The sequence below is a fragment of the Danio rerio genome, chromosome 22 (assembly GCF_052040795.2).
Source record: "Danio rerio strain M-AB ecotype USA chromosome 22, GRCz13ab, whole genome shotgun sequence".
In the NCBI taxonomy this organism is placed as follows: Eukaryota; Metazoa; Chordata; class Actinopteri; order Cypriniformes; family Danionidae; genus Danio; species Danio rerio.
The window spans coordinates 37,329,251-37,350,000 of NC_141042.1; the positions used below are offsets into that span (position 1 = coordinate 37,329,251).

The 20,750-nt window shown below is 34.5% G+C and overlaps 2 protein-coding genes across 3 annotated transcripts in view; one reads left to right on the forward strand and one right to left on the reverse strand.

Moving 5' to 3' along the window:
• Positions 1-20,415, forward strand: part of amigo3 (adhesion molecule with Ig like domain 3) — a 28,266-nt gene extending 7,851 nt beyond the window's left edge. Inside the window, exon 3 of the mRNA XM_087304728.1 lies at positions 19,906-20,415. Within this exon, the coding sequence (XP_087160854.1) occupies positions 19,906-19,983 (78 nt within the window). The 3' untranslated portion in view covers positions 19,984-20,415. The remainder of the gene's footprint in view (positions 1-19,905) is intronic.
• The window catches only part of rnf123 (ring finger protein 123), a 237,633-nt gene that overhangs the window by 86,861 nt on the left and 130,022 nt on the right, over positions 1-20,750 (reverse strand). The window contains exon 36 of one of the 2 annotated variants that reach the window (XM_087304672.1): positions 20,392-20,750. This exon is cut by the window's right edge and continues 1,356 nt beyond it. The exons of the other annotated variant lie outside the window; for it this stretch is intronic. The gene's annotated coding sequence lies outside the window, so the exon portion shown is untranslated. Of the gene's footprint in view, positions 1-20,391 lie in introns of those variants that run through there. 2 annotated transcript variants of the gene reach the window in all.

Consider the following 20,750-nt stretch of genomic DNA (forward strand, 5'->3'; position numbering starts at 1 on the left):
TCAACCTGCATCTTCATCTTTCAAAGGCTGCTATTGTCCTCTGGAGGTCACATTTGCAGATGAGCCACCAAATATTAAGGCAAAGATTGTTAAGGCAAAAACCAAAACAAAGACTTTTTCAAAGGAGACCAAAGCTGCGTCCCAAATCGCATACATATGCACTATTCTACGCCATTTTGTAGCATAAATAGTGTAAGTAGTGTGCCGCACATGTTGGATAACATTATTTATTTTGGATGGTGAAAGCAAAATTCTCCTACGAGAGTGATTATAGCGCCTCCCGATGGTGAATGCGGCAATATTCATGGCAGGTATTATTTGATAATTCGGTCGTTTATTTCACTGATTTGGCAACCGTCAAACGTCATCAGGAAAACGGTTTGAATTTCCACTTAGTAAAAAAACATTAGTGTGCCATTTGGGACAACACTACATACATGTACTATCCTGTTGAGTGTGTAAGTGCATAAGTACATGAGTGCATAGTGTATAGTGTGCTATTTGGGACGCAGCTTAACTGACTTTAACATTGTTTTTACCTCATTTAGCATATTCTTAAATATGTTCAAAATCTTCAAAATCTTTCTTTATGGATCAGTAGAGTCAAAAAATAGAGGATGAATAGAAATACAACGTACATCAGAAAATGTTCTAACCGATTTTAGCCTATTTTAGCCAGTACGCATTCATAATCTAAGCAAAATAAAACTGATGTTTTTCACATGGCAGGTCCATTTCTAAACAAAACAGCCTGGCGCATCTTACCCCCCCATCACTCACCCCAAAGCAAGACATTTCAAAGGCTCGTAAAGCTGTACGATCTCCACATTACGGTAATGATTGTCAGCACCGTGATGCATGTTTCCACTGGCTTTGTGTCTTTTCGTGCTGTATAAAGCTCCTGTTCAAGGACTTTATGCGGTTGCTGCCTCTGAGCCGTGTGTGGTCCACCTCATTAGCTTATTATTCATCACACACAATCAATAATGTCAAAGAACAACATGTGGGGCAACAAAAAAATGGGGCTTTTTAATAAGGACTTTATTTGTATCATGATTATTATTATTATAACTAAAACATCAACATATGACAAAGTTAACAGCAATAATAATAAACACACCATTCCTGAAAAAGCAAGTTTGTGAGATTTCAAATTAAGACTGCATTCTTCGTTGCAGGTGAATGTATTGTACAATGATGAAGGGAAATCCTATAGTAATAACATCTGTAAGCTCTAAAGCGGGTCTATAAATGGTCTTCCCGATGCACCATACTGAGCTTCAGATGCCTGTGTGGGTAGAGCAATATGGGCTTTTGTTTGAGCCATGAGTCTTAAAGAGATCCAAGATTTTCTCCATAATAGATATGCAGCTTATTGGTCCATATTGGAACTTGACCGAACAAGTCATCATACATTACTTTTATCTGTTTTTGGCTCTTCCTTTAGACAACAAAAGCATTTTGGGGCATTTTTAAAAAAATTATCTTTATTTATTGAACATTTTAGATTGAGAAGTAGCCCGAGATCCACCCAAAAGAAAGAAAAATTCTGATAAAAACAGTAATAGTGCAGTAAAATCAGGATTGAAACATGCCTCATTGATTTTGGCTTTCGTATATACCAAACTAATGTCTAAAAAGAACTTTTTATAGACAACTGCGTACAATTTTCTGTTTATAATATGCTGTTGTCGTGTAAATGGACTTATGTAAAATGTATTTTCACGCCAAATCGAATTTTCTAATCATAAAAGGTTTAAGTTATATACATTAATAAAAAAAATAAATTGTATAAAAAGATATTGTCTATCGGCCCAACCATAGTTCAAACTACTTATATAAAATGAGCTGAAACCACACAATTCTTCAGGTTTTTGAGGGGACAAGTTAATTGTTTTGAGTTGAATCTATTTAAATTTGTAAAAACAATTACAGTAAGTCAAATGAATCCATTTGTATTGGGACAACATGAAGGAATTGTGTGGAACCCTGCCTTTTTTACAGTGTATGGTGCAAAAGTGTGTGAGTTTATCAAGGGAAAGCAAAAGCAAAAAAATACACAGCAGAAACATGATTCATTGGATTTACTCTATTGTTTTAAGGTTGTTGAAAACAATGTACTGAATATGAGCTGAACTGAAATAAGCAAATGTAGTGATGTTCAACTTAATATATTAGTTTAAATACAGCTCATATAAATAGTTTGCAACCACTTACCTCAGAAAAAATTCAGTAAATCCAAAGAACCATTTTTCAGTGTTCATTCTTTCTCTTCTAAATATTCTGGTAATTTGGTATTCAACAATTAAATCACAGCTCCGTTATTAGGCAAAAAAATTAAATTGTTTCTTTTTAATTCTTTAAACTAATATATATATATATATATAGCAGAAACAAACAACCCACAGCGTTAGTTTCCTATAACGCACTGCCATCAATTCGCCTGGCTGTGCTGCGAGATTTCCAGCATTAAAGCTCAGCAGGACAAATCCAACAGTTTTGCCCGACAGCCTGTGAACATGCAAATGAGGACTGTGTAATTGATTAGCCTGACTCCATTCCCGCACTATTTAACCAGACCCTCCACTGCAGAAAATAAATAAACAGAGGAATAAAAGCTGCTTTTCTTTCTTATTTCAAGTCCAAATATATAAAAAATCCTTAAATCAAGAAGCAGTTTCCAGACAAGTACAACAAACAGTCTTGTTATTAAAGATGATAAATCCAAATCAAGTGAGTTTTACCTTAAAACAAGCTAAATAATCTGCACTTTTAGCTTTCTAAACATGAACAAATATTTAAATAGAACCAATTTATGATCATTTGGCAAATCAACTATAAATAAATAAATAATAAATGCATAAATATAAACAAATTGTTTACTTTCATTAAATAAACAAGTGAAAATGATATAAAATTATATGACAATAATGATAAACCAAACAATAATTATTATATGTATATCTATATCTTATCTATATCCATTTTTATTTAGATTCTTTCATTTTGCATTTCAAAATCTAGTGAGTTTTTTTTTCTTAAAACAAGCTGAATATTTGGTCAAATTAATGAAAAATGTTTTTCTTACTTCTAGTTTTCAGTCAAAATATCTAAAACCTCTTAAATCAAGAAGCATTTAATCTAGACAATTAAAAAGCAGAAAAAATAAAAGCTGTTTTCAGAAAAAATGAGTCAATATCAATTCTTTAAAACAAGCTAAATAATCTGCACTTATAGGTTTCTAAACATGAACAAATATTAAAATAAAACCAATTTATGATCATTGATATATGATCAAATGATAGAGAAAATAATGATAAACCAAACAGTTATGATTTAACATTTATTGTTTTTAAATATGAGAGCAAAAAATGCGTTTTCTAGAAAGTGTAAATTAAGTGAGTTTCTCCTTAAAACCAGCAAAATATTTGGTCAAAATTAATGAAAAAATGAAAAACCGAGAAGCGTTTTTCTAGACAAGAAAAATGTATCGTCTTGTTTTCAGAAATAATAAGTGAAAATCAAGCGAGTTTTTCATGAAAACAAGCAAAATAATCTGCAAATGAGGGTAAAGAAAGTCATTTTGCTTTCATTTCGATATATAATTACTTTGCTTACCCTCACTGGCAGATTATTAAGCTTGTTTTAAGCAAACACGCACTTCATTTAGACATATTATTTAAAAAATATATAAATAAAACAAAAATATAATGAAACTCACTGAGGATTCTTGCTTGCCAGTGTATTTATTCTACGGAAAAAAGAAGATGTTCAACAGAATGTTCACGCTGCTCTTTCACACAATAAAAGTGGATGGGGACTAAAATAAAGAACACTAACTAAAGATAAGTAGATAAATAACATCAAAGTAGGCAGAAATCCTTTTCTTTTACACTAAATTGCCTGGTGTGTTTTTAAAAAAGTTTAAAAAAATAAGATTTCACAAGCAAAGATATCCACAAATGTGACTTTTAAATGTGACATTCTGTGTTTCTTGTGAAATTCATTTTTATTTAAACATTATTTTATGTAGTATAGTCATCATATGGACACCTGTCAGTTAAAAGAGTTAATAGATAGCCTTTCTTCTATGAAACTAAAAAGAAGTAGTTTAGCAGAATGTCAATGCTGCTCTTTTACACAATAAAAGAGAAAGGGCAAGAAAAAAACAACAACAAAAAATCAAGGTGTTAAAATCCTAAAAACCCAATAAAACTCACTAAAGATTGGGTTTGAATAGCAGATGAAATGAAGGCGCAGAGATAAATCGCCCTATTTTACAGCATCTTTCATTTCCTGCTGTTCGGGCCCCGTCCGTTTCACAGGTATTTCATCATAGCTCGACAACAGGCCTTCCATTACCCGGCAAACAAATTTAGAGCGCTCATCAATCACCAATATTTACAGTTGTTCTGATGAAGCGTTTCAGCCGGGCGAGATGCAAACACTGTCTGGACTGATTTAGCTGTAATCTGCATCTGAGCTGAATCACGGTGGCTGTTATTCTTTTAAATTCTCAGATTTAAGAAGGAAAACTCTGATTAATGCAATGTTTTCTTGGAGCATTTCTTGTTACGTTAGCATCTGTTTGCATTGAGGTCACCTTTAAAGCAAACTGTGATGTGTCAGTCAATCTGATGAGTCCTCTGTTGTTCTCGCTTGCGAATTTCAACTAGTAGGACTGTATTTTTGGTCAGTTTGGCGTCAAATTAACAACCCAAATGCTTGTTAGAAGATTTCACCATTATGTGGATTGAAACTTGAGAATTTTTTCTATGGAACAAAAAAGTAGATGTTTAGCAGAATGTTCAGGCTGCTCTTTTACAGAATGAGTGAATGGATTAATGCAAAGAAGCACCATAAATGAATATTAGCACAATTTTAAAAAAGTGTTAAAATAGGCTGAAATCTTCTGCCTGTGAGTATATTTCCTATATGAAACAAGTAAATGTTTAGCAGAATGTTCAGGCTGCTCTTTTACAGAATAAGTGAATGGATTAATGCAAAGAAGCACCATAAATGAATATTAGCACAATTAAAAAAAGTGTTAAAATAGGCTGAAATCTTCTGCCTGTGAGTATATTTCCTATATGAAACAAGTAAATGTTTAGCAGAATGTTCAGGCTGCTCTTTGGCAGAATTGGTTAATGGATTATTGCAAAGAACAACTATAAATGAATATTAGCACAATTAATAAAGATGTTAAAATAGGCTGAAATCTTCTGCTTTCGAGTATATTCTTTTATGGAAGAAAAGGTAGACGGTTATCAGAATGTTCATGCTGCTCTTTTATGCAACAAAAGTGGATGGGATAATGCAAAACAAAACACCGTAAATAAATATTAGCAGCATAAATAAAGATGTTAAAATAGGCTGAAATCTTCTGCTTTCGAGTATATTCTTTTATGGAAGAAAAGGTAGACGTTTAACAGAATGTTCATGCTGCTCTTTTAGGTATTAAAAGTGGATGGGATAATGCAAAACAAAACACCGTAAATAAATATTAGCAGCATAAATAAACATGTTAAAATAGGCTGAAATCTTCTGCATGCAAGTATATTTGTTTCATGAAAGAAAAGGTATACAATTAACAGAATGCTCATGCTGTTTTTTCATACAATAAAAGTGGATGGAATATTGCAAAAAATAAATAAATGAATAAATCACCATAAAAATATTAGCACAAATATTAAACGTGCTAAAATAGGCTGAAACATTCCTGTTGCGAGCTTATTTCTTCTATGGAAGAAAAGGTAGATGTTTAACAGAATGTTCATGGGGCTCTATTATACAATAAAAATGGATAAAATAATATAAAAACTTAGCACCATTAAATTAATATGTTAAAATAGGCTAAAATGTTTAGCTTGCAAATATATTTCTTCTATAGAATTAAAAGTAGATGTTTAGCAGAATGTTCACGCTGCTCTTTTATACAATAGAAATTAATGGAATAATGCAAAAAAAGCACCATAAATAAAAGTGAAAATAGGCTGAATGTGCTTGCGATTATATTTCTTCTATGGAAGAAAAAGTCAACGTTTAACAGAATATTTATGCTGCTCCTTTACACAATATAGGTGGATGGAATATTGGAAAAATATATGAAAAAAACACCATTAATAAATATTAGACAATAAATAAACATGTTAAAATAGGCTGAAACGATCCGGTTGCGAGTATATTTTTTCCATGGAAGAAAAAGTAGATGTTTAGCAGAATGTTCATGCTGCTCTTTTACGCAATAAAAGTGTATGGGATAATGGAAGACAAAGAACCAATAAATAAATATTAGCAGCATAAATAAACATGTTAAAATAGGCTGAAATCTTCTTGCAAATATATTTCTTCTATGGGAGAAAAAGTAGATGTTTAGCAGAATGTTCATGCTGCTCTTTAGCAGAATAGGTGAATAGATTAATGCAATAAAAGCACCATAAATTAACATTAGCACATTTAATAAAAGTGTTCAAATGGGCTGAGATGTGCTTGTGAGTATATTTATTACAAAGAAAAGTAGATATTTAACAGAATGTTCAGGCTGCACTTTTAGGTAATACAAGTGGATGGAATATTGCAAAACAAAGCACCATAAATAAATGTTACAATAGGTTGAAATCTTCTTATATGAAACAAGTAAATGTTTTGCAGAATGTTCAGGCTGCTCTTTTGCAGAATAGGTTAATGGATTATTGCAAAGAAGAACTATAAATGAGTATACAATTAATAAATATGTTAAAATAGGCTATAATCTTTTGCTTGCGAGTACATTTCTTCTATGGAAGAAAATGTAGATGTTTAAAAAAATGTTCATGCTGCTCTTTAATACAATAAAAGTTGATTAAATAATGCAAAAAAGCACCATAAATAAATGTGTTAAAATAAATTGCAATGTGCTTTAAAATATATATCTTTTATGGAAAAAAGTAGACGTTTAACAGAATGTTTATGCTGCTCTTTTACACAATATAGCGTAATATACAACACGAATAAATATTAGCAGCATAAATAAACATGTTAAAATAGGCTGAAATCTATTCTGCTTGCGAGTTTATTTTCATGCTGCTCTTTTACGCAACAAAAGTGGACGAGGACCAAAATAATTAATCAAAAAAATTTATTTTAAAAAACACCATATGAATATTAGCACCATAAATGAAACCTTGCCGTCATTCACTCATATCATATCGAATAAAAGAAACCCAGTGTAATGCAATGGTTAGGGATTTTATATATGTATAAATATATATAAATATATATAAATATATATATATATATATATATATATATATATATAAAACAAATATATTTTTAAAAAACTGAAAACCTGTAACCATTAAATTCCATAGTTAGAAAAAAAAATACAATGCAAGTCAATTGTAGGTACAGTAGTTTCTACTATTTTTAAAAATATCTTCTTTTGTGTCCAAAAAAAAGAAAGAAACTCATAAACGTTTGTAACAAATAAAAGGTGAGTAAAAGAGGATAGATGTTTTGGGGGGTGAACCATCACTTTAAGGGTGATTTTAGTACTGAAAATATGCTACAAATAAATATAAAAAAAAAAAAAACAGCATATTAAAAAAAAATAAAAAACTGATATATAATAACACAAAATGTCAGTTTAATGTAATGAAAAATAACCAAAATGTTAAATAAATAAATAAACAAATAAACAAATAAAGAAAAAATATATATGAAAATGAAATTAGACAAAACTAAAGTAGGAAACAAATATTTAAATGAAAAAGCTTAAATAAAAATTCCTCATAACCATTTAACAAACTAACTGTAATAAATAATCCTGACAAAAACCATTTCAGAAATGAATAAGACGTAATTACACCCTTGGCCCAGATTCATTTAAAGTGAAAATCAATCCACGGAGGAAGTGAACGAGAAAGTGAAACGCATTGGGTGTCAATGACCAAGTCAAAGTAACAGCAGTCGGCCTTCTCAAATGCACATTACTATTGAAACATGCACACAAAAAACCAAAACCATTACAAATGACAAAGCATTTACAAAACATTGGAAAAAGTTCGGGGGTCAAAAATACTCCAAAATAAACTTCGGTGCTTCATTTGTAGCTCTTTATTTATCCGTGTCTAAGGATTTCAACAATAATGCATATTTTTAAAGGCAGTTTTCTTTATTCCCATCAGATGAAACCGGAAGTCATGACCATATTAGTGACTTATATTCATTTATTTGGTTATGCAAGCAAAAAAATTATAGCCGACTGTGTTAGTACGATGATAAATATTAAATAAATATTAGTTTTTTATCATCCAATTTACCTGCAGTGTCTTAAACAGGTTTATTTCTGCTGGTGAAGGCTTCTCCTGTTAGATGTATGTGTGAGCGTATCTGTTTTCCCTCTTTAAATGAGCAGGACACTTAAGACATGATCCCGGAGCCTAGAGTCCGCTTAAGTTAATTAGCAGGGATCGTTAATGAGCGCTCCGAGTCGAAACCAACCCGCTCTGCTAGTATTTGATGAAGCCGTCCGGGGCAGGATTACCATGACTTACTGCTATTATCACTAAGCGGCGGAGCGGCGATTAAACCTGACATCACATTCAAAGATGTTTACCATATTAGTACAGCGGTCACACTGAAGGCGTAAATCTCAGGAAGGACAAGACATTGTAAACAGCCAACGAAAGATTCACGGAGCATCGCTGAAGCTGAACGGCACAACAGAAGTTTGAAAAAATCCTTTCAGAGAAACACCTCTGAAAGAAGGGTGTCACAGTTCAGTTTCACAGGGAAACAGTGAGAAAGAAAAAGGGAGAGGGAAAGGAAGGTGGCAGAAACCAGAAGCCTCTGAGACACCGAGGATTATTGGAAGAGCAGGTATTGTGGCAGAAAGGCAGGGGAAATAATTAGCAATTTTTGTATTTAAAGGGCTCATGTTATGGTGAAATACAAACACATTGATATTATCACAATGGGCCCTATCATACACCGGGCGCAATGAGGCGCAAGGCGCGGCGCAATAGTCTTTTGTTAGTTTCAGCTTGGCGCAAGAGTGGTTTTGAGGCGTTGCGCTACGCTGTTTAAATAGCAAATGCATTAGCGCTCATTTGTGCGCCCATAGGCGTTCTGGTCTAAAAAGGAAGGCGTTCTGAGGCGGACCGCTGGCGCGTTGCTATTTTAAGAAACTAAAATAGATTTTTCATTAGACCAAAACAAACCTGGTCTTACACACTGCTTAATACGCACAAGAGAGCAATAGGCAAATATCTTTACATATGAAAATATTTTGATATTAAGGATATATATAGGATATAATAAGAATAGATATAGAATATAAATATAAAGGATTAAAATATTACAAAACATATTATTTTCTAGCCTACATAATTATAAAAAATCACTGCTTTTATATCTCGGGAGGCTTTTTCAGTTCATTCATAACAATTTCCTTTTGTATAATGTTATTATTATTAGCAGTATTATTTATTATATCCATATTTATATTTGTTTTATTAAAAACAAGCTTAGATTTGCCCACCTGTCAGGTTTCAGACCATATGGGACGCAGCATGTGTTTTAGGACTTCATTAATATTGTTTATTTATTCGTTTGCTGGAAATTAGAACTGAATTTAGAAATAGTTTTGAAACGAATATTTGCGCTTAACAAACAAAATTAATTATTTATAGGCTAATTGATGTCTGTGCGTAAAGGTTTCCCTATCCAAGAGCGAAAGTGAAAGTAGATCCATTATCTCTCATTCTCACGCAGTAGATGCTCTGTTTAACACTTTTCTGTTTAAAAAAATGTTAACTGTTTGCTAGTGAAATGCTCAGTTTTTCCACTTAGACTTGCTTTGCGTCCTGTAAATAGCGAATGTGCTCTTGGCGCGACGCAGCTGACTCTTAAAGGGAATGGGAGATGAGACTCTAATTGGTTTATTCTCAAAACACACCTATAACTCATTAAGAAAATAAACTCAATCCTTTTAGACAATGCGCCACGGCACAAAGCGGATTTTCCCATCCTTAAATAATATAAAAACTAAGGCGGCACGGTGGCGCAGTGGGTCGCAGTCTTGCCTCGCAGCAAGAAGGTTGCTGGTTCAAGCTAGAGGTCTGCAGATTTCTAGAGCCGACCAGATTTCTTTCGGCGTGGGAATAAATTTTCAAATAAAGCGCAGGAGCAGTCGGTAACTGGTTTAATTTTGGACAAGACGGTCTAACAATATCGCTCCCGACTCCCGAGAGAGCAAGCACGCGTATGAGAGAGCGTGATGCTGCGTTTAGCTTGTTTGTTGCTGTCTGTGTGTGTGTTTGTGTTTATACAGACAGCTTGTTTTAGGCTGTATAGCTGGGTGGTTTTCGGTTTTGTTCTCTCCCCGCTCGTTAGCAGGAACGAGCACAGCGGGTAGAAAACGGGACGGGCAGCGGGACAACAAATGCTGAATAAAAGCGGGAGTGGTAGGGTTCAGACTAAAGCCTGGCAGGAGCAGGATTTAAAATTAGCCCCGCGCAGATCTCTAGTTCAAGCCTCGGCTGGGTCAGTTGGCGTTTCTGTGTGGAGTTTGCATGTACTCCCCGTGGGTTTCCTCCGGGTGCTCCGGTTTTCCAAACACGTGGTATGTGTTTGTCACAATATCCACACACACGGCTGTTTTTTACTTTCCATTTGGCATGCGTTATTAAATTCCATAACACGCTCACCAGTCCTTACTCCTTATTTCCGTCTAATAGCCCAGTTTGTCACGGGGGCATAAATGAAATGTTCATAATTAAATGTGAAACAGCCGAACTGCAGTTAGTCACCCAAAATTCACTTGAAACTGGACACTGCTTGCTGCAGAGCCCATTGAGCTCCAGCGAGGGGGAGCTTGAGCTATCGCTCCTCCTCCTATAAGCTGTTTTAATGCGTACACCCACCCTACCCCTAACCCCAACCCACAGTGACATCACTCGTAGAAGAAATGCAAGGAAGGAGGAGCTGGAGCTCAAGCTTCCCCTTGCTGGAGTTCAGCTCTGCCCAAGTGGCTCTGCAGTGAGCACCACTTGTTAATTAGAGATTATAGTAACGTTAATTTTTACTGCAAAATACGTAAAAAAAAAACTTAGGCCTAATCCCAATTCTACCTCTTAGCCTTTTCCCTTACCCCTAACCCTCATTTTGCGTGTTCACGTGAAGGCGTCGGGGTGTCCCAATTCTCTTTATCTTGAAGGTGTAGGGATAAGGAGAAGGGGTGAATAGCCCTTGAAACTGAGATTTTTCAGGACCACACTCAAAACCAAGAAAATTTCACAGAATACACCAGCCATAACGATAACATAGCTGGACACGGAGGTCAGGAGATGCACAAATTAGTATTGTTTGTCATTATTATGAATTTTTACATCAAAAAAACAAACACGTTTTAATACATTTATAACCGCGTTTGTGTTTTTCGGTCATACTTAAAAAAACAAACGCTATAAAGTTAATGTTGTTTTTGGTGTGTTTACATACATGAATATGGCCACAGTGTAAATGCACAGTACAGTTACGATCTTATTGCCACATTAGATCATTATGATAACATGATATCGTTGCCTTCAGTGATTTACTGAAGACTGAAGATAAATACCAAAAAATAACGCAACTGGAAAAACTACAGCAGTCGCCATAATCAATCTCATATGAAGTAAGAGATCAAAGATGATGACAAAGTATGATGACGTGTGCAGGTGTTGTTCCATTTTTACGCTGTGTTCACACCAGACTCGGCACGCACAGATAAATTGCAATATTCGCGCGTAAATAGACACGTGAACATTTTGAGTTTACTCACTTCATTCGCGCGTCAAATTCACTTATAGACAGGGATTCGTGTCCTTGGCAGGGCTTCTGTCTGCCCGTTAACTCTATATTCAATCCTAAATGGCTAACATGGATTTTATTAAGAGAATAGCTGTGCTTTATATGCTTTAGGAAGGCTGAAAACAGCGTAGATTCAGTTGGAGCCGTGTCTGAGTCCAGTAGATCCTTTCAGAGGTGCACCAGCTCTGTTCATCAACTCCTCCAGAACCTATACCTGGAAGATGGAAGCTTCCAGTGGTGCTTCTGACTGAGCAGAGCCCAGTGTGATGAGCTGTTGTCCGGTGTCGGCAGGAGGATTTCCCACCTGGACACCAACAACAGGAGCAACATCAAAATCACCCCCCTACAAGACAAAGCTCATGATTGGATAACAAAACCCGAATGTCCACTGAAGTTCAGATTTTCCAACTTGAGCGCACTACATCCATATACTTTCCATATCTCACCGCAGGGTTAAATTGAAGCCCTTCCCCCCACACTCTGTTTACTCATTTTTCATGCAAAGACAAAAAAAAAGAGTTGATTTTCACCATCAGAAGTGGTTAAAGGTTCTATAATAAAGTTCAAAAGCATAAATAAACAACATCGAAACAACAAGAATCACAAAATACATAAAACTGATCAATTTACAGATTTTGTTTTGCAGTGCACTACCATCTCCACTCACATTCAGCTTCTCTGTGCAGCAAACCTCCCCCAATATCAATCGACTTTTCAATTACAGACATAAAGCAGCTTGATGAGAGCTTCAGTCACATTAAAGCACTCTTTTTCACTCAGCGAACGCTCAGCCGAGGGAGCCATTCTGCATTTGGCTGCTTTCGTAACGGCCACACTAAAGCAGTATTTACTGATGGAGAACGTGGACCACCTGTGGTGCGGGGGTCTCGCAGAGCACCGCCACCTCGCTCTATTACAAAAACACTCGCTTCATATCACCATAACCGTCTAATAACACCCTACAGGGTCGAGGTTTCCTATTTTTAATGGAAAAAAAACGTTCTGTACTTATGTGAGTCACGGCCCGAGCTCATGAGAAGGTGACACATGTTCTTGCAGCTTTGACAGGCTCGTAAACTGCGACTTGAGTGAGTCAAGAATTGAACAGTGAGTGAAAATTGTCGTGCCGAATAAAGGGTAGGACTTCCAGAGAGATTTTTCACCTCCTTTTTTTATTTATTTTCCTCGTGCAAAGCTCTGAGGAAGCACTTGTAGCGAAGATATTCAACATTAAACATCAAGGTGCAAATTACAGGGGGGTTTGGGGGGGGATCAACAACCCCCCCTCTCCTAATTAACACTTGATCCCCCCCTGAAGGACATCAAAAGATGTATGGAGGAGTCAGCCTGTTAATAGTAAGGAATAACTTTCTCTGATCTATATCTTAAATATTAATAATTAAAAAGTGTATAATATAAAGATACATTTGACCCCCCTAAACTGTAGTGAATGTATAATGCAGCAATCAATGAAACTGGCAGTTCTAGAGCACCGATAGACATTCACAAATCACATTTCTTGTAAAATAGGTGTTTATATCTGCATGTAGACCATAAAACAGACAAATTTGACGCATCATTTGTATAGTTTGACCTACAGTAACCTCTAGAATAGTCAATAAATATCCCTCAAACACTGAAAACGTTTACATTTTATTAATAAATTTGATGTAATTTGAATAGATTCATGAATTTAATTTACTGACGCATGTATTACCAAACTACTACAAAAAATTACACAAAAAAAATCCCACACGATCTTCAATGTATAAGTCACTAAATATCCCCTAAAAAGCAGAAAACGTTTACGTTTTATTAATAAATTAGATGTAATTTTAACACATTTTTAATTTTGAATCAATGAAGCATTTGTTACCAAACTGCTACCGAAAAAGTACAAAAAAAGATCCTCCCCAATCGTCAATGTATAATAGTCACTCAGGGCCGGCGCGTCTATAGAGGCGACCTAGGCGGCTGCCTAGGGCGGCAGTATAGAGAGAACGGCGTCCGCAACACGTCCCTTACCACCCTTGTCCTCAGTTATGTCCGCGACACCTCCCTAACCACCCGCGTCCTCAGTTATATTCGCGCATAGGGCGGCAGAATAGAGAGGGCGGCGTCAGCGACACCTCCCTCAGCACCCGCGCGTCCTCAGTCATATCCGCGCATAGGGCGGCAGAATAGAGGTCCGCGACACTTCATTTTCATAACCGGTCACTTTCGTTTTCACATTAGGGTTGAGGGCGGCGTGATCGTCCACCGCCTAGAGCGGCAGTTCGGCTTGCTCCGGCCCTGTAGTCACTAAATATCCCTTAAAGCATTGAAAATGTTTACATTTTAATATATTCAAAGTAATTTGAATACATTCATACATTCGATTCACTGATGCATGTATTACCAAACTACTACAGAAAAAGTAAAAAAAAAAATAAATGACCCCCCACCAGTCAATGTATAAGTTACTAAATATTACTCAAAACACTGAAAACGTTTACATTTCATTAATAAATTAGATGTAATTTGAATACATTCATAAATTTGATTCACTGAAGCATTTTACCAAACTACTACAGAAAAAGACACAAAAAAATAACCCTACCATCGATCGTCAATGTATAATAGTCACTAAATATTCCTCAAAACACTGAAAACGTTTACATTTTATGAATAAATTCGATATAATTTGAATACATTCATACATTTGATTCACTGAAGCATATATTACCAAACTACTACTGAAAAAGTACAAAAAAAAAACATTCTCCCCAATCATCCCTGTATAATAGTCAATAAATATCCCTCAAAATACTGAAAACGTTTACATGAATATATTCAGAGTAATTTAAATACATTCATACATTTGATTCACTGAAGCATATATTACCAAACTACAACCGAAAGACACAAAAAAAACCCTACCCTCGATCATCAATGAATAATAGCCACTAAATATTCCTCAAAACACTGAAAACGTTTACATTTTATGAATAAATTCGATATAATTTGAATACATTCATAAATTTAATTCACTGAAGCATATATTACCAAACTACTAGCGAAAAAGTACAAAAAAAAAACATTCTCCAAATCGTTACTGTATAATAGTCACTAAATATCCCTTAAAATCGCTGAAAACGTTTACATTTTATGAATAAATTTTATATAATTTGAATACATTCATAAATTTAATTCACATAAATTACCAAACTACTAGCAAAAAAATACAAAAAAAAACATTCCCCCAATCGTCACTGTATAATAGTCACTAAATATCCCTTAAAACACTGAAAATGTTTACATGAATATATTCAAGGTAATTTACATGCATTCCTTCATTTGATTCACTGAAGCATATATTACCAACTACCGAAAAAGACACAAAAAATAACCCCCCTCGATCGTCGATGTATAATAGTCCCTAAATATTACTCGAAACACTGAAAACGTTTACATTTTATGAATAAATTAGATGTAATTTGAATACATGCATAAATTTGAATCACTGAAGCATATATTACCAAACTACTAGCGAAAAAGTACAAAAAAAAAAATCCCCCCGATCGTCAATGTAAAAGTCACTAAATATCCCTCAAACACTGAAAACGTTTACATTTTATTAATAAATTCCATGTAATTTGAATACATTCATAAATTTGATTCACTGATGCATGTTACCAAACTACTACTGAAAAAGTACAAAAAAAAATCATCCCACCGATCATCGATGTATAATTCGTACACTGTTAAAAATCCATAATTCAAGTTATTGATCTTTTAGTAGTCTAATTTTTTAACTAATTTATTGTTTAAAATCTAAATTTGGGAGGTGTTTTATCATGTTTGATTTGTCAGATATATACAGTTAAGATTATTAGCCCGAATTATACTTCAAAGATTTCCCAAGTGGCAACAGTGGTGAGAAACAAATTTCACCAATTGACGAAAGTAAAGGAAAAAAAATTCAAGAGAAACCAGGCGAGTTGTCCACAAGCATTTATCCTCTCGCCAAGATATATTGTATATATTGATATATTATACAATAACAACATAATACTAATAATACTAATACTAATAACAACAACAACAACAATAATAATGATAATAATAAAAACAACAACATTAATAATAATAACAACAACAACAAAAACAATACTAATAATAATAAAAATAATAACAATAATAATAACAACAATAATAATAATTATAATAATAATAATACTGAACCACTGTGATGACAGACTTTAGCTGAGGGATTTCAAAAAAGACCAAAACAACACTATAGATGTTTAACAATGTGCTCGCTCCACTGGTTTGTCTATTAATGTGGTCCAATAAGGCTTATTTTTAATATCACATGACCTGTTAAATCAAAAATCCCATAAATTTTTTGATGTGCATGCTGGAATTTATTCGGTAAATGTGTTTCCATCATAGTTTTTGACCATTGTTTTCTTATTGGATACAAAATGTATTTATTAATTGAATGTATCCTACTCAGCAGTGTGCATGAGATTGTTTATGTGTATGTTCAAAATGTAAGCACATCTTGGCATTTTCATTAAGTATTTTTATTGCAACACTCGTATAAAAATAGCTGGATCTATACATAGCTTTTGAGAATCCTCTTTATGTGATCATATATTAAAGAATACAAGCAGACTGAAAGCAGAAAAAAGCTTGGCATCTCTGGTCTTTGCACCTCAAAGGATGGTCATCTTATCTCTGTTCCAGACGAGTGAGAAAGACTCAGTTGTTCCTGCCAGAGCCGGTCAGATGGGCGCAAGCACACACACATGCAAATGCGTGACAGAGTGACAGGGATTTGATGCTTTGTGTTGAAATGTCCTTGGTGAGACAGATGCCAGGGTAATAGATGAGAAAGCCGATGAAGGTTAAAGAAGCACGCAACAAACGACTTTATTTCCAAAAGGATGAATGCTGTACAACATCAGAGGCGCTCTTTGTCATACTACGCAAATTAATGTGGACTGATGCATTTGAGATCAAATTGGACCAACAATAACGATATGACAGTTTTGTCTGAAGAAAGACTTACATTTAAGCAGCTTTTCTGTAAAAAACTAAGACATTACGCAAAAAAAACACGTTAATTTATTTAAATAATTTATTTTGTACCATAGTACAAATCTATAGTATCGCTATCAAAAGTTTAAAGTTATCCATTTGTGTGAATGCTACTATAGATATGGATTTGGTTATAGTTATTGTTTGCTGTTGTGGATTCTAATGTAGTTATTGTCTGTTGATTTGTATGCTAACATAGCTATTGTTATAGTTTTGCCTATTGTTATGCTGGGTTCACACCAGACCTGAAGGACTGCGTAACTCACTCTAGTTCACTCGTTGAGTGTTGGTGTAGATACTAAACTAGTTACCGTTATAGTTATCATCTGTTGATGTAGTCACTAATTAAGTTTTGTAATAGTTATGGTATGATGGTGTAGATACTGATCTAGTTAACGTTATGGTTATCGTCTGTTGATGTGGTCACTAATATAGTTTGTTATAGTTATCGCCTGTTGGCGTAGACGCTAATCTAGTTATCAATTGTTGATGTTAACACTAATAAAGCCAACATATAATTAGTGCTTAATTAGTGAATCGCGAGGTCCCGGAACAGATCTGGGTAACGGAGCGTTGGATAGCGGAGGGGTGTCGCGAACGTAGGTTAAGAGGCGGGATTGGTTATGATCGGTTGATGTGGTCACTAATTTAGTTTTGTTATAGTTATCGTATGTTGGTGTAGATACTAATCTAGTTAACGCTATAGGTATCGTCTGTTGATGTGGTCACTAATTTAGTTTTGTTATAGTTATCGTATGTTGGTGTAGATACTAATCTAATTAACGTTATAGTTATCGTCTGTTGATGTGGCCACTAATTTAGTTTTGTTATAGTTATCGTATGTTGGTGTAGATACTAATCTAGTTAACGTTATAGTTATCGTCTGTTGATGTGGTCACTAATTTAGTTCTGCTATAGTTATCGTATGTTGCTGTAGATACTAATCTAGTTAACGTTATAGTTATCGTCTGTTGATGTGGTCACTAATTTAGTTTTGTTATAGTTATCGTATGTTGGTGTAGATACTAATCTAGTTAACGCTATAGTTATCGTCTGTTGATGTGGTCACTAATTTAGTTTTGCTATAGTTATCGTATGTTGGTGTAGTTACTAATCTAGTTAACGGTATAGTTATCGTCTGTTGATGTGGTCACTAATTTAGTTTTGCTATAGTTATCGTATGTTGCTGTAGATACTAATCTAGTTAACGTTATAGTTATCGTCTGTTGATGTGGTCACTAATTTAGTTTTGTTATAGTTATCGTATGTTGGTGTAGATACTAATCTAGTTAACGCTATAGTTATCGTCTGTTGATGTGGTCACTAATTTAGTTTTGCTATAGTTATCGTATGTTGGTGTAGTTACTAATCTAGTTAACGGTATAGTTATCGTCTGTTGATGTGGTCACTAATTTAGTTTTGCTATAGTTATCGTATGTTGCTGTAGATACTAATCTAGTTAACGTTATAGTTATCGTCTGTTGATGTGGTCACTAATTTAGTTTTGTTATAGTTATCGTATGTTGGTGTAGATACTAATCTAGTTAACACTATAGTTATCGTCTGTTGATGTGGTCACTAATTTAGTTTTGCTATAGTTATCGTATGTTGGTGTAGATACTAATCTAGTTAACGCTATAGTTATCGTCTGTTGATGTGGTCACTAATTTAGTTTTGTTATAGTTATCGTATGTTGGTGTAGATACTAATCTAGTTAACGGTATAGTTATCGTCTATTGATGTGGTCACTATTTCAGTTTTGTTATAGTTATCGTATGTTGGTGTAGATACTAATCTAGTTAACGTTATAGTTATCGTCTATTGATGTGGTCACTATTTCAGTTTTGTTATAGTTATCGTATGTTGGTGTAGATACTAATCTAGTTACCGTTATAGTTATCGTCTGTTGATGTGGTCACTAATTTAGTTTTGTTATAGTTATCGTATGTTGGTGTAGATACTAATCTAGTTACCGTTATAGTTATCGTCTGTTGATGTGGTCACCAATTTAGTTTTGTTATAGTTATCGTATGTTGGTGTAGATACTAATCTAGTTAACGTTATAGTTAACGTCTGTTGATGTTGTCACTAATATAGTTTGTTATAGTTATCGTATGTTGGTGTAGATACTAATCTAGTTACCGTTATAGTTATCGTCTGTTGATGTGGTCACTAATTTAGTTTTGTTATAGTTATCGTATGTTGGTGTAGTTACTAATCTAGTTAACGTTATAGTTATCATTTGTTGATGTTGTCACTAATATAGTTTGTTATAGTTATCGTATGTTGGTGTATATACTAATCTAGTTAACGTTATAGTTATCATTTGTTGATGTTGTCACTAATATAGTTTGTTATAGTTATCGCCTGTTGGCGTAGACGCTAATTTAGTTATCAACTGTTAATGTTAACACTTATAAAGCCAACATTCAGTTACTGATATATATCTGTAATGCTTCTGACAAACAACATATACATATAATCAGTGCTTAATTTGTGAATCGCGAGGTCCCGGAACAGATCTGGGTAACGGAGCGTTGGATAGCGGAGGATGGCGGAGGGGTGTCGCGGACGTAGGTTAAGAGGCGGGATTGGTTGCCACAGGCGACAGTGAAGAGGGTTTGGTAGTCGCGGAACAAAGTGAAAGTGAACAGCCGACAAGGTAGCAGGGTGGGTGAGGAGGGAAATGGGTTAAATGAGGTGCAGAAGAGCAGTATGAACATTCTTTCAAACATCTTTCTTGTGTTCAACAAAAAAGGAACTCTTTATGGCTTTACAGAGGGAGTTCATTTTAGGTGAACTCCCGTTTTAACAATCGACTAAATCCAATCCGGAAAAAAATAAATCACCTTCAGGCCTTCTATAAGAAGTATGAAATGTCAGCAGCGCAATATTGAGAAAATCCTGTATAGATTGCTTTCACCGGTTACACTCTCAGTTCTTATTCACTCTCATTTCTTCATTTTCTTCCTCTTTTTCTCTCTTCAGATGTGCCAGTCGACAGCGGCGTCCCCACATCAGCCTCTCGCCCCTGACATTTGGACCACTCGAGCTTCTCCACAATAATCACCGAGGATAAAAATGACAAAAACACACATCTCGGGCCGTGACCCTCCTTTTTCACAGCAAGAAGCCATACGACGTCAATAATGTCTTCTTACAAAACACAAATTCACTAGACTTTTCCTGAGGACTTGGCCCACGCACTGTGCACCAGCAATACAGAAGATGATTCAATGAAACACAATGAGTTTACAACATCACGTCTGTAAATGTCACATCAGTCCTCCTTTATATCGTGTATGAAGCAATAATGAATGAGCCCGTGTTGACTAAAAGGTGTTATATATGAATGTCTCGCTCTGCTTGAAATGCTAGAACGGAATTCTGACTGTGAATGCGATCTGTACTGATGCATTGTGGGATTGACTGGTCAGCATGGCACAGACTTGTAATGATCAGAAGTGGATGATTCCAATAAAGAAAATTAAAGCAGAACGTCTTGTTTTATTTTGAACTGAGAGAAAACCAGATGACATAAAACTCCTTTCATAAAACACGAAAAATAAACAACAAGACAAAAGTTCAGAAAACAATCTGCTCAGATTAACAGTTATTCCTAACAAGCTACACAAACTTACAATACTGACATGGTAGCATTTTATTTAAATAGATTGCTTACGATGCTTAAAATTATTATCATTATTACTTAGGATTATAATTAGCATATTAAAATGTTTGGATATTAAATCAAACATTATATCAAGCATTTTTTGTAAAGCTGCTCTGAACGAACTCAAAAATAAGTAAACTAAAATAACACTATAGAATAA